This window comes from Mirounga leonina, unplaced genomic scaffold (assembly GCF_011800145.1).
Source record: "Mirounga leonina isolate KUSES-001 unplaced genomic scaffold, KU_Mleo_1.0 Mir_115, whole genome shotgun sequence".
NCBI classification, from domain to species: domain Eukaryota; kingdom Metazoa; phylum Chordata; class Mammalia; order Carnivora; family Phocidae; genus Mirounga; species Mirounga leonina.
The window spans coordinates 52476538-52491723 of record NW_023270268.1 but is presented as its reverse complement, the minus strand read 5'-3'; the positions used below and the strand labels follow the sequence as shown (position 1 = coordinate 52491723).

The window sequence follows — 15186 nt, the reverse complement described above, 5'->3', positions numbered from 1 at the left end:
TCATGAGGGCTCACTGTAAATAAAAATCAATATAATATACAGAGTCATAGACAGTCAGAGGGATTAGCTACCTGGTCCAAGTTCCCACAGCTGGTCAGTGGAACACAAATCCTAAAAGCCTGTGCCCTTACCACAGCCCACCAACTCCTTCTGTAGGGTAGAAATTTTGTCTACTTATTATATAAATGAAGAACACAGTAATTGGTTCCAGATGAACCATGGCTTGGATAATATCACATTCACTTGTCTGTGATGATGCTCTGCCAACAACAGGCACTCAAAACATGCTTATTAACTACATGGAATTCCTTGTTACCAAATTAACAGAAGCATGTCAGCATCATGCCCATTTGCCTCACCTCAGTGCCCCCTAATCTGTGCCATACAGCAACCAAAAACACAGCACCAGTGCCCAGAGTGGCTAGTGGCCAAGTGAATCTGCCCAGGGCTTCCAGTTAGGGGTCGTCAACCACTGGCTGACCCTCATGTGTTAATCATTGGTATCTGGCTTTCCTTAGTTTTCTGTCCGCCAAGTAGGATCAGCCCAGGCTGAAACAAGTGCATTAAGGCAGTGACGAACTCATTTCTGTTAACTTAGAAGAATTTTATTAACAGTTGATGATCAAAGTCCTTTGTCAAACAATGAAAATAAATGTCAGTATGTTGGCTAAGACAACCTCTACCTAGGTTGAAAGAAAGCCTTAGGTAGCTCCCAGGGGTGATCAGGTGGGCTTGTCAACTATAATCTAATTCCCTAACAGTAAGAATCACTTGAAAAACACCCAGACTTTTCAATCAGCTTAATTCAATTCAATTCAGTTTAGTTAAATTGATCATTTGTTCAGAACTTATACTGCTCTGTTTCAGGCATTGGAAATACAAATATAAATTAAACATGATTCTGGCAGAGAGTTAAGATAGCAGAGTAGTAGGAGGACCCTATGCTTGCCTCCCAACTAGATAAATATCAAATCATTCTGAACACCCAAGAAATCCATCTGAGGACTGACTGAACAAACTGTACAACTAGAGGGAGAGAAGAGACCATATTGTGGAAAGTGGGAGGTGCAGAAACACGATTTGGGGGTGAAGAGGATCATGGTTGCTGCAGAGGGGAGGGGGCCCTGATCATGGAGACAGAGGCAAGGGGGGAAGCAGGAGAGAGAGCAGCACACAGGGGACTGCACAAGGAAAATGCTTCCCCAAAACCACTGACTGGGAAAATGAGAGGGGCTGATTATTGTGAGTTGTTACAACCCGTGGAGCTCAAAGAATGGAGTTTTAGAAGTAAGCATTGTGGCTGGTATTGATCCTGACAGGTGCTGCAGTGCTACTGTGGAGAAAAGGACAGAGGCCCAGGAATGGATAGGTGATCTAAGGATCCCCTGGGACTCACTGGGAGAGACAGTTCCCCCTTGTTGGAGTGCCTCTGGGACAGGTGGCATTGCCTCTCAGGGGACAAAAGAGCTGGCAGGTGCCATCACAGTTCCCCTGTGACTTAAGCATAGGGGCACAGACATCTGCTGAAGGCAGCTAACCCGGACCCAGGCTTTTGCTGCACTTTACTCTAGACTCAAGCTCCTGCCCTTCTGGGACAAACTGGCACCAGCCCCAGCACAGGAGACTATGCCCCAGAGGATCAACATGGGTCCATGCCACACTGGGTGTCTTAAGTATGGAATTTTGAAACTCAACTGGCATATCTAAGATAAAACACAGATGCACTGTGCTGCTGGGCAAGCAGAAAGCCCAGACCGAGACCGGGTGAAGGGTAAGGATCTAAGGGATGCCGGGCACACAGGAGAGAGATTGTTTGCTCTTCTGTGAGGGCTTCCCAGACAGCAGCAGACACGAACTCCCCTCTCTGGGGACAAGGGAGAGGGCTGGCATCATTTTTTTTTCCCCTGCCCATCAGCCAGACTGACTTTAGTAAGCAGCACAGTGCCAACAGTGGAGGCCTGGGAAGCTTACACCAAGCCCTGCCCCCTGCACTCTGCAGGTGCTTCTCTACTAGGTCAAGTGTGCCTGAGAACCAGAGGAAGGGGATCCTCCCCAAGAAAGCCAGCACAAACACCCCACACACGACAAGTCTATTGACCACAGAATGCTGCAAAGTTTCAGCTCTAGTGGAAATAGCATCAGGCTTCTTTTAACAATCAGACCAGAACACACCTAGTTAATACTCACCACTTTCTGGACAAGGTCCAAACACTCTCCACAGCAGGCAAGGAGAAAATCTGCAGAGGATTGACCTGAGGGAAAGAGCAGCAAAACACAGTAGCAGAGTGCACACAGCACAATAGAAACAACTCCTGAAGAACAAGGCCTGGACAGTATATGACCTCTTCATAAAGCTATTACTCTCAGGAGCAGGAAAGATAGTAGGCTTTCCTAACACACAGAAGACAGAGAACTAGACAAAATGCCAAGATGGAGAAATTCATCCCAAAAGAAAGAACAAGAAAAGATCACAGACAGGGATCTAATCAAAACAGATATAAGTAATATGTCTGATCCAGAATTTAAAACAACAATCATAAGGATACTAGCTGGGTTTGAGAAAAGCATAGAAGATACCAAGGAGTCCCTTATTGCAGAGATAAAAGACCTGAAAACTAGTCAGGCCAAAATAAAAAAGGCTATAACTGAGATGCAAAACTGACTGGATGTAATGACCACAGGATGGAAGAAGCAGAGAAACAAATATATAAGATATATAAGGTGATATAAAAGATAACTTTATGGAAAATAATGAAGCTGAAAAGAAGAGGGAAAGAAAAATACAGGATCATGAATGTAGACTTAGGGAACTCAGCGACTCCATGAAGCATAATACATTCCTATCATAGGAATCCCAGAAGAAGAAGAGAGGGAAAATGGGGCAGAAGGTTTATCAGAACAAATTATACCTGAAAACTTCCCTAATCTGGGGAAGGAAACAGACATCCAAATCCAGGAGGCACAGAGAACTCACATCAAAATCAAAACCAACACCAAGATATATCATAGTAAAATTTACAAAATACACAGATAAAGAAAGAATCCTGAAAGCAGCAAGGTAAAAAAAAGTCCTTAACCTACAAGGTAAGACAAATAAGGTTCACAGCAGATTTCTCCACAGAAACCTGGCAGGCCAGAAAGGACTCACGTGATATATTCAATGTGCTAAATGGAAAAAATATGCAGCCAAGAATACTTTATCTAGCAAGGCTATCACTCAGAATAGAAGGAGAGATAGAGTTCCCAGGACAAACAAAAACTAAAGGATTCCATGAACACTAAACCAGCCCTGCAAGAAATATTAAAGGGGACACTTTGAGCAGAGAGAGAGACCAAAATTAACAAAGACCAGAAAGGAACAGAGACAATCTACAGCAACAGCAACTTTACAGGTAATACAATGGCACTGAGTTCATATCACTCAATAATTACTCTGAATGTAAATGGACTAAATGCTCCAATCAAAAGACATAGGGTATCTGAATGGACAAAAAAACAAGACCCATTTCTATGATGCCTACAAGAGACTCAGTTTAGACATAAAGACACCTGCAGATTGAAAGTGAGGGAGTAAAAAACCATTTATCATGTTAATGGGCATCAAAAGAAAGCCAGAGTTGCCATACGTACATCAGACAAACTAAATTTTAAATGAAAGACTGTGTAACAAGAGATGAAGAAGGATACTATATCATAATAAAGGGGTCTATCTATCATGAAGATCTAACAATTGTAGATATTTATGCCCCCAACTTGGGAGCACACACACACACATATATATATAAAACAATTAATAAAACATAAAGGAATTCACTGATAATATAACAATAATAATAGGGCAATTTAACACCCTACTTACAGCAATGGACAGGTCATTTACACAGAAAACAAACAAGGAAACAATGGCTTTTAAGGACACACTGGACCAGATGGACTTAACAGATATATTCAGAGCATTTCATCCTAAAGCAGCAGAATACACATTCTTTTTGGGTGCACATGGGACATTCTCCAGAAGAGATCACACACTGAGTCACAAATCAGGCCTCAACAAGTACAAAAAGATTGAGATCATACCATGCATATTTTCAGACCACAATACTATAAACTTAAAGTCAACCACAAAAAAAATTTGGAAAGACCACAAATACATGGATGTTAAAGAACATCATACTGGACAATGAATGAGTTAACTAGGAAATTAAAGAAGAAATTTTTAAAAATACATGGAAACAAATGAAAATGAAAACATGATGGCCCAAAACATTTGGGACACAGCAAAAGTAGTCAGAGGAGGGAAGTATATATCAAACAGGCCTTTCTCAAGAAGCAAGAAAAGTTTCAAGTACACAACCTAATCTTACACCTAAAGGAGCTAGAAAAAGAACAACAAATGAAGCCAAAAGCCAGGAGAAGGCAAATAATGAAGATTAGAGTAGAAAGAAATGATATAGAAACAATAACAACAACAACAAAACAGTAGAACAGATCAATGAAACTAGGAGCAGGTTCTTAGAAAGAATTCCTAAAATTGATAAACCCCTACACGCAGACTTATCAAAAAGAAAAGAGAAAGGACCCAAATAAATAAAATCATGAATGAGAGAGGAGAGATCATAGCCAACACCACAGAAATACAAACAATTATGAGAGAATATTATGAAAAATGTCAATTAATTGGGTAATCTGGAAGAAATGGATAAATTACTAGAAACATATAAACTACCAAAACTGAAATAGGAAGAAATAGAAAATTTGAAGACTGATAGCCAACAAAGAAATTTAATCACTAATCAAAAATCTCCCAACAAACAGAAGTGCAGGATCAGATGTCTTCCCAGGGGAATTCTACTAAACATTTAAAGAAGAGTTAACACCAATTTTCAAACAAAAAATAGAAATAAAAGGACAACTTTCAATCTCATTGTATGAGGCCAGCATTACCTTGATCCCAAAACCAGATAAAGAACCCACTGAAAAGGAGAACTACAGGCCAATATCCCTGATGAACATGGATGCAAACATTCTCAACAAAATACTAGCAAATCAAATCTAAGAGTACATTAAAAGAATCATTCACCATGATCAAGTGGGATTTATTCCTGGGATGCCAGTGTGGTTCAATATTTGCAAATCAATCAATGTGATATGCCACATTAATAAAAGAAAGGACAAGAACCATATGATCCTCTCAGTAGATGCAGAAAAAGCATTTGACAAAGCACAGCATTCATTCTTAATAAAAATCCTCAAGAAAGTAGGGATAGAGGGAACATACTTCAACATCATAAAGGCCATATACGAAAGACCCACAGCTAGTATCATCCTCAATGAGGAAAAACAGAGCTTTTCCTCTATGGTCAGGAACAAGACAGGGATGTCCATTCTCACCATTGTTATTTAACATAGTACTGGAAGTCCTAGCCTCAGCAATCAGACAACAAAAAGAAATAAAAGGCATCCAAATTGGCAAGGAAGAAGTCAAACTTTCACTAGTCACAGATGACATGATACTCTATGTAGAAAACTTAAAGACTCCACCAAAAAATTGCTAGAACTAATACATGAATTCAGTAAATTTGCAGGATACAAAATCAATGTACAGAAATGTATTGCGTTTCTATACACCAACAATGAAGAAGCAGAAAGTGAAATCAAGGAATTGATCCCATTTACAATTTCACCAAAAACTCTAAGTTACCCAAGAATAAACCTAACCAAGGAGGTGAAAGATTTGTACTCTGAAAACTGTAGAACACTTATGAAAGAAATTTAGGAAGACACAAAGAAATGGAAAAACATTCCATGCTCATGGATTGGTAGAATAAATATTGTTAAAATGTCTATACTACCCAAAGCAATCTATACATTTAATACAACCCCCATCAAAATACCACCAGCGTTTTTCACAGAGCTAGAACAAACAATACTAAAATTTGTATGGAATCACAAAAGACCCCGAATAGCCAAAGGAATTTTGAAAAAGAAAATCAAAGCTGGAGGCATCACAATTCTGGGACTTCAAGCTATATTACAAAGCTGTAATCATCAAGACAGTATGGTACTGGCACAAAAACAGTCATATAATCAGTGGAATAGAATAGAAAACCCAGAAATGGACCCATAACTCTATGGTCAACTAATCTTCAACAAAGCAGGAAAGAATATCCAATGGAAAAAAAAGATAGTCTCTTCAACAAATGGTGCTGGGAAAACTGGACAGCAACATGCAGAAGAATGAAACAGACCATTTTTTTACACCATACACAAAAATAAATCAAAATGGATGAAAAACCTCAATGTGAGACAGGAATCCATCAAAATCCTAGAGAAGAACGCAGGCAGCAACCTCTTTGACATTGGCCATAGCAACTTCTTAATAGACATGTCTCTGAAGGCAAGGGAAACAAAAGCGAAAATGAACTATTGGGACTTCATCAAGATAAAAAGCTTCTGCACAGCAGAGGAAACAGTCAACAAAACTGAAAGGCAACGTCTGGAATGGAAGATTTGCAAATCTTCTTAAGGGTTAGTATCCAAAATATATAAAGAACTTATGAAACTCAACACCCAAAAAACAAATAATCCAGTTAAGAAATGGCCAGAAGATATGAATAGACATTTTTCCAAAGAAGACATACAGATGGTCAACAGACACATGAAAAGATGCTCAACATCACTTAGCACCAGGGAAATACAAATCAAAACTACAGTGAGATACCACCTTACACCTGTCAGAATGGCTAAAATGAACAACACAGGAAACAAAAAACAGTTGGCAAGGATGTGGAAAAAGGGGAACCCTCTTTCACCACTGGTGGGAATGCAAACTGGTACAGCCACTCTGGAAATGGAGGTTCCTCAAAAAGCTAAAACTAGAACTACCCTATGACCCAGCAATTGCACTACTAGGTATTTATCCAAAAGATACAAAAATACTGATTCAAAGGGGCACATGCACCCCAATGTTTATAGCAGCATTATCAATAATAGCCAAATTATGGAAAGAGCCCAAATGTCCATCGACTGATGAATGGATAAAGCAATTATAGAATATTACTCAGCCACCAAAAGAATGAAATCTTGCCATTTGCAATGACGTGGATGTAGCTAGAATGTATTATTCTAAGCAAAATAAGTCAGAGAAAAACAAGTATCATATGATTTCACTCATATGTGGATGAAACAAAACAGATGAACACAGGGGAAAGAAAAAAGAAAGGGAGAGGGAGGGAAACCATAAAAGAAACTCTTTAAGTATAGAAAACAAACTGAGAGTTGATAGAGGGGAAGTGATGGGGGAGATGGGCTAAATGGGTGATGGAGATTAAGGAGGGCACTTGTGATGAGCACTGTGTGTTATATATAAGTGACGAATCACTAACTTCTACTACTGAAACTAGTATTGCATTATATGTTAACTAACTGGAATTTAAACAAAAACTTGAAACATAAAAAAAAATTAAACATGATTCTGCCCTTCAAGGAGTTTGTGGTCTTGTGGTGACACAGTCATATTTATAACTAATAGGAGAGATTAAAACCAGGGCTTAATAATGACATCAGAACTGTGGTATGACCCCATGAAGAGGACAATGGGAAGGAAATAAAGGAATTAACTCCTACCTAGAATTTATTACATGCCAGGCACTGAGCTAGGTACTTTCATATTCCCCCTTCCTTCTATTCTTCACAATAACCCTAAGTAGTAGAATTTCTATCCCTATTTTTAGAGAAACAAATTGAGCCTCTAAACAGTTGAATACCTGGCCTAGGGTCACATGACCATGACCAGCAGAGCCAGGATGCCCACCCATCCATTCTAAAGTTCATGCTCTTTCACTGCTGACTTCAAACTGCCAGGATTAATTTTTTATGAGAGGATCAGAGTAGCTTCATGGATGACAGGGGTATTGGAGATTATATTCAGGATTTCAACAGGAGATTGAGGAAAGTGCCATCAAGACATCAGCAATGAGCCCATCTCTTCTCTCAGCGTAAGTTGCTGGGGAAATTACCTTACTTGCAGCCTGCCACAAACCTAGTGTGAGTGTAGGGAATATCTCCACTCCCCAAATCACTGCCTACAATCCTGCTTTAACCTGGTTAAAATATTGTCCCTGTAGCACACTTATGTCCCTGCTACAACTGGAAGTCCCCCAGACTGGTACCCTGTGGGTATCAAGACTGCCACAAATCACATCCAGATTTGTACTGAGTGGGCCAAATTTGAACACTGAATTTGGAATGGAGAGGTTAAGAGCAGGGAATATGGTCAGTTAACAGGGGACTGAATTTTGGCTACATCCATTAATAGCTTTATGACCCTGCCTGTTTTTATTTTTTTATTTTTATTTTTTTAAAGATCTTATTTATTTATTTGACAGAGAGAGAGATAGCGAGAGCAGGAACACAAGCAGGGGGAGCGGGAGAGGGAGATGCAGGCTTCCCACCAAGCAGGGAGCCCGATGTGGGGCTCAATCCCAGGACCCTGGGATCATGACCTGAGCCGAAGGCAGCCACTTAACTGACTGAGCCACCCAGGCACCCCAGACCCTGCCTGTTTTTAAAAAATAAACTTTAGCCTTTAGAATAGTTTTAGGTCTAGCAAAAAAAAAAAAAAAAAAGCAAAGCTATAACAGAGAGTTCCCTTATTCCCCCCATCCTTATTATTAACATCTTACATAATATGGCTCATTTGTTGCAGTTAATAAACATATTGATACATTCTTATTAACCAAAGTGCATATTTTATTCATATTCAGATTGTCTTAGTTTCTAACTAATATTCTATTTCTGTTCCAGGTTCCTATCCAGCATGCCATAATACATTTAGTCTTTATGTCTACTTAGCCTCCTCTTAGCTGTTCCAGTTGCTCAGACTTTTCTTGTTTTTAATGACCTGGACAGATTTGAGGAGGACTAATCAGGTATTTTGTAGAATGTCCTTCAGTTGGGATTTGTCTGATGTTTTTTTCATGATTAGTTTTGTGTTTTGAACAGGAAGATCACAGAGGTAAAGCACCATTTTCATCACATCATATCAAGGAAACATATTACCAATATGATTTATTGATGTTGATGACTATTGAGCTTGATCACCTGGGTGAGGTAGTGTCTGTCAGGCTTCTCCACTGTAAAAGTACTCTTTTTCCTCCTTCTCCATACTGTAGTCTTTGGAAGAAAGTCACTACATGCAGCCCACACTGAAAGAATAGGCCCTTTGCCTTTCTGTGCCTCAGTTTCCTCAGATATAATATTGAGCTAGTAATAGAACATATTTTGTAGATATGTTGTGTATATTGAGTTAATAAATGTAAAACATTTAGAACAGCCCCTGGCATTGAATAAACCACAGATATTAAAACTCTATTGTTATTTTCCTTTTACACCAGCTTCCGTGGAAAAGCACATTGAGATAGTTAGTCATACATTTATTCATTCATCGATTTGATAAACATGTTTTGAGCATCTATTATATGTCAGGCACTGTCCTAACCCTAAGGTTACAATGAGCAAAAACAAATACAGCCCTTACCTATAGAATATAGTACAATCTATCAAGAGAGAGAGATTAATGAAGTAATCACACAAATGAATATATACTTCCAAATAATGAGAAGTACAATGATGAAAAAAATCATGTGGTTCTATCAGGGCATATTCCAGGGGAACCTACTTATTTCTTCTCTGAAGTGACAGTTGAGCAGGCAGCTGAAAGATGGAGCCGTGGGGGTACACATGACTAAGGAAGCAACTGTGAGAAGAGCAGTATGAGCAGGGTAAAGAGAAGGAGGAGGAGAGTAGTATGATAGGAGGCTAGACAGGTAGGCAGAGCCAGACCAGATGGAGCCTGTGGACCACACTTTGGGTATTTATCCATAGTAGCCTTTGTGGATTTTGAAGCAAAGAGTGACCTGATTCGATATCAAATATCAAAGAGATAACTCTAGTCACAGAGTGGAGCCAGGATTGGATGAGATCAGAGTAGATGTGGGGAGGCCAAGCTTCTGGAGTAATCCATGTGATAATGATGATAACTCACACCAGACAAATGGTTACAAAGAAATGAGAAGCAGAAGGACTCCAGAGTGGGACACAGACTAGCAATGAGAGTGAGGGAGTCAGAACTATGAAGCATGACTTTACTTTTCTGTTTGGGGAATTAGATGGCAGGTAGTGATATTTAAGGAAAGTGACACACTGAAAGAAGACAGGTATGAAACATAGGGTGCATGAAAGGATGATGCAAGGGTGTAAAAGAGATTGGGGGCCAGGTGGAGTAAGGACCCTGAAAATCACCTGAAGGAGTCTGGACACTGTACATTAGAACAGAGGAAAGATAGAAATATTTTAGGCAGGCCTGCCCCTAACATTTTCGTGGCCCAGGGAAAGAGTCTAGATGGTGTTCGTAATTCCGTATGTTCTAAAACTTTTCCTCACAACTCAAAAACAGGTAACCTCTACCCTCAAGGGGTCCCTAACCCCTCACCCCTAACAGCATTGCCCTTTTAGGTTCTTTAAAAGAACCTGAGGCTGGAAGGTTAAAATTTAGACTTCCCAGACTCCCTGGAGTTTGGTACTTGAATGTAGAGATGTGGGGAAAGTCAGCCCTTAGCTCTTGGTCCCCAGTCCCTGGCCTGCCTGCCCCTTTGTTTCCACCCTCTAACCTACCCTGTGCCATGAAGGACCTCAAGTGCAAGTCTATGGACAATCCAGCCCACTCATTCAAGCTCTAAACCATTACCCATTGCAACCCCTGGGAAAAGCAGCTGTCCCTTGGCCACCCCCATGCAGATTCCAGAAGCCAATTGGGCAGGAGTGTCCAGGGTCCTGGACATCTACAGTGAGGTCTATAATAGGGACATACATTCCATGTGGGCGCTGTGAATTCTTCTCCCACCTGGTGCTTGTTTTACATACCCCATTAACATCAATACACTGTTGTATTGCTTTGAGTATAACTTACTTACTGCCTGTCACATTTAAAATTTACTATCTTGAAATAATGGAAAATTTAATGCCCCTACCTTCCCAAACTCAATGACTGACTGAAATAAATGCTGCTTCCCTCTGAAAGTTCAAATAAAAGAAAAACCATCATAATAATAAACATCATAACCATTCATCTTGGTGGTAATTACCCATTCATGCCAACCCCCCTCAAGATTTAAACTCTAGTTAAAATGCAGAAAGATGAACAGATTGAAGAATGTAGCTTATTTATTTATATCCAAAGTGAAAGTGCCATTCTACACTCCAAAGACTTTAAGACAAATCTGACAGCCTAAATTACTCCCTACCAAAGGAAATGGTTTTGATGGAATAAGACATTAATAAACAATCTGGATTTTCCTCATTTATTTTTACTTTAGTTTTCACTTCTACTCTATATTTCAAAAGGCAGTTTATGATAAAAATCCATACACAACAGCAGATAGCTAAAAGTGGAGTTAAGAAAAAGATATCAGAAGCTGTTTAGAGAAAAATGGGCTAATTTTATCAGGAATCTGAAATAAGACATTATTCATGAGTACTAAATTAGCTCTGAGTTTCCTAGCAGCCAAGGTAAAGAAAAAAAAAAAAAACTGAGGAGGCTTATATATCTCTCAGAGCTTGAAAGGAGCATATTCTCAGTTCTTTAAAAGAGACACACTTCCCCTGCCACCAAAGTCATATCAAACAGTGCCTCCATGTAGCAATGTTAAGGGCCACAAATATTTCTTCATTTCATTATTGCATGTCCTGCATATAATCTAAATGTGTACCAAGAAGACGTGTTTGTGGAGAATAATCTAATGCCGAACATATGCTTCCTGAAGAACAGGATCGTTGCAGGGCTCAACATTATAGAACCCAGAATATAGAGAACTGGTTTGTCTCTGATGCTCTCTGTCACACATCAGTTGCCCCAGGAGCATTTGTAACCAATACAATGCTGAGCTTTAAATGCTGGAGCTCCTGTTAACTAGAAAATGTGTTTCAAAAGGTTTATATTATAGTTAGCTAAAAGGAAATGCACATGTAAAGAATTTCAACCTCAAAGAAAATATGGCTTAATTTATAACGCCATTTATAAGTGATCTCAGCAGCCAAATTGAACCCAGACAAAAAACTGTAAAAGCGTAAATTATGCCTTGGTGTATGTCCAGTTTGGTAGCATACCAGCCTCCTTTCACCACAATAGACTTATGCAAAAACTGAGATTTTCGAATTATCAAATGGCCGTAGATAGTAGTTTTTCTCTTCTTTCTAAGTAACAGAACCTCTAATTTGTTCAGATTAGCAATATACCCAGCTTAAAATAATCAGTTTCCATTCCCTTGCAGCAATGGCTTGATATGCTGGTCTTGGGACACAGTTATGGCCAAGGAGAAATGAGCAAAGTCTACCAGAAGGGCCTGTAGGGAACTTGCTAAATAGGACAAACTCAATTCACACTTGTGCTCTTTTCCCTCTCCATCCTTCATCTTGTTAGAAAACAAACAAGATATCTGGAGTAAGACCAGCCATCTGGGGACAAGTATAAAAACCAGAAATGAGAACACTGAAAAGGGAGCTGGAAAGAGCTTGGGTACTTGACAACTCCCTCAAGCAACTCCACCAGCTCTGGACTGCTTACCCCCGCAATTCTTCTGACATAAGAAAAATAAAATCTTTTTTAGTTAGCCACTGTAGATGGGTTTTTGTTACACTCAGCAGAACGTAATCCCTAACTGAAAAATAGGCACATACCCCCTTCTCTAAATGCCTCATTCAACAAACCAAAAGTAAAATTGAGACTTCAAGTCCAGGGAGAATGGGCAGAAGAGAGTAAATCTCACCTTCAGGATAGCATTCATTCTGGTAGCAGAGGCATTGCAGGTGTTCACCAAATCCTGTTTTCCTCTTGGTCCCATAGCTGAGCACATTTCACAGCTTTCCCCAGATGTGGCCATGCTTCTGCATTCTGCCCAGTGAAACAGGGAAGGGAGTAATGTATGCCATTTGCGGATTTGATGCATTAAAACCTTCCTTTGCTATTTACCATGCTAGCTTTATTCCCACACTCCAACTGAATATACAGGAGGAAGAGCTCTGGAAAATGAGAGAGCCAAACAAAGAGGCCTAGGTCCCTGACCCAGAGGGCAGACCCCTGCACTTGCAGAAGCTGGATAGAGACACACACAAAGAAAACATTGATTGTGTTAAGTCACTAAGATTTTGAGGTTGCTGTTACAGAAGTCAGCCTACTATGAATATAACTCTAGGAACGGTCTCCAAAGTGGAGGGCAAGCACTGTAGGGAGTATGCAAGATGATCTGCTGGGGTAAAGGGTAAAAATATTACAACTACTTTTTTAATTAGCCAATTTGAGGCCATTTTTAAATGTGCATGATATGTCGGTAAAGTGCTATATAAATATATTGAAAGTATGCTCAAGAAAGTTTTTTACTAAATGGGATGCACAATTCTAAAAAATCATGAATGTCATTGTTCAAGAGAACTAGTTTTAAAGCACTTTTAAGACACAAAACTCACTCTTCAAATGAGAACTTCCTTGTGAAGCTGTTAGAGAAAACGGGTGATGGCACCGCTGCTGTGATTAATGAGGGTGGAAACCCCAAACCCCATCCCTCTCAACCCCACCCCAGAAAAAATGAAGCTACATCAACGAAAGAGTAGAAGTCTCAGTATTGAGGTTTTACACAAGACTTTGATTAGAAAGAGGATGACAGGGGTGCCTGGGTGGCTCAGTTGGTTAAGTGACTGCCTTCGGCTTAGGTCATGATCCTGGAGTCCCTGGATCGAGTCCCGTATCGGGCTCGCTGCTCGGCAGGGAGTCTGCTTTGACCTCTGATCCTATCCCCTCTCATGTGTTCTCTCTCATTCTCTCTCTCAAATAAATAAATAAAATCTTTAAAAAAAAAAAAAAGAGGATGACATTGCTTAATTTTTTAAAGCAATCATGCTATATAGAATCTATGGAACATTCTAAAGATCCTTCCTTATAGGTGACATATATCTCTTGGTTTGAATTGGTTTGAATTGGTCATTTATATATTGGCTCTTACTACTGGGTGAAGGGGGTTGGGAGACCTGACCACTTAGCTTTGTTTGATTCTGTTGTGAAATTTCTTCATCTTCATCTAAACTGTAGGAATAGAGCAGGAGGATGGAAAAAAAAGAGAGGAAATGGCAAAGCTAAGAAAAGGGGATAGTGTTTCTCAGGCAGCTTGAGAAACCAGCAGCTGCCTTAACATCTCTGGCTTCTACCTGCAGATGCATGAAAGGGCCAAGCAGAGGCCAAGCCCCATATCCCAGGTCCTCTTTCATTAGATTAAGGGCGCAAAGGAGCTCAGAATTTAACCCAAAGAAACTACTTAAAACCATATAGAAACAAGAAGTCTTGTGTGAAATTAAACCTCTGTTACAGATAAGTGTGAAATATAAAAGAATTATTCACACAACAAAGAAACCCAGAAAATACAGTATACTGTTACTATGGCAAGATTATCCAGAAACCCAAATGCACTCAGGAAACTTGGAGCCTGTTTCTTATTTATTTATTTATTTATTTATTTGAGCACGAGCGGGTGGTGCGGGGGTGGGGGAGAGGGGAAGAGGGAGAAGGAGGACCAGACTCCCCACTGAGCAGGGAGCCCAATGTGGGATTCGATCCCAGGACCCTGAGATCATGACCTGAGCTGAAGGGAGATGCTTAACTGACTGAACCACCCAGGCTCCCTGGAGCCTGTTTCAATCAATCTCTAATTCATAAAAATGAGGCCAGCAAATTAACAAGTGTCAATCTGAAGTATACAAACCTCTGACTAATTTCTTCTTTTTCTTTAGGGTGGAGAGAAGGAAAGGAAATAATAACAAAATTACCCTCGGCAGCTAAGTACGGACTGAAAGGAATAATCAAATAGAACAGTTATTTGACTTTCTATTGTCTCTAGCAAGCTTATGCTGCCAAATATTTACATCTGTTTTTAAGCTATCACTGTCTAATAATTTTTGAATGTATAAAAAACATGTTTTTCGACTTTCCCCCCTATTATGGCACTACCCATCTTATATACTACTTCAGGCTCCACCGAGTCTATACAATTTATATGTCAGAGATCACGGAGTAAGCAGTAGTTAATTAGAGTTGCAGGTCTTCCATCCCTAAGTGCTTTCCCCAGCCAGTGCCTCCACTTG

At 39.8% G+C, this 15186-nt stretch overlaps 1 protein-coding gene across 1 annotated transcript in view; it reads right to left on the bottom strand.

Moving 5' to 3' along the window:
* IQCJ (IQ motif containing J) overlaps positions 1-13158 on the bottom strand; it is a 151453-nt gene extending 138295 nt beyond the window's left edge. The window contains exon 1 of the mRNA XM_034998038.1: positions 12825-13158. Coding sequence (XP_034853929.1) covers positions 12825-13004 — 180 coding nt within the window. The 5' untranslated portion in view covers positions 13005-13158. The remainder of the gene's footprint in view (positions 1-12824) is intronic.
* Positions 13159-15186: the final 2028 nt, after the last annotated feature.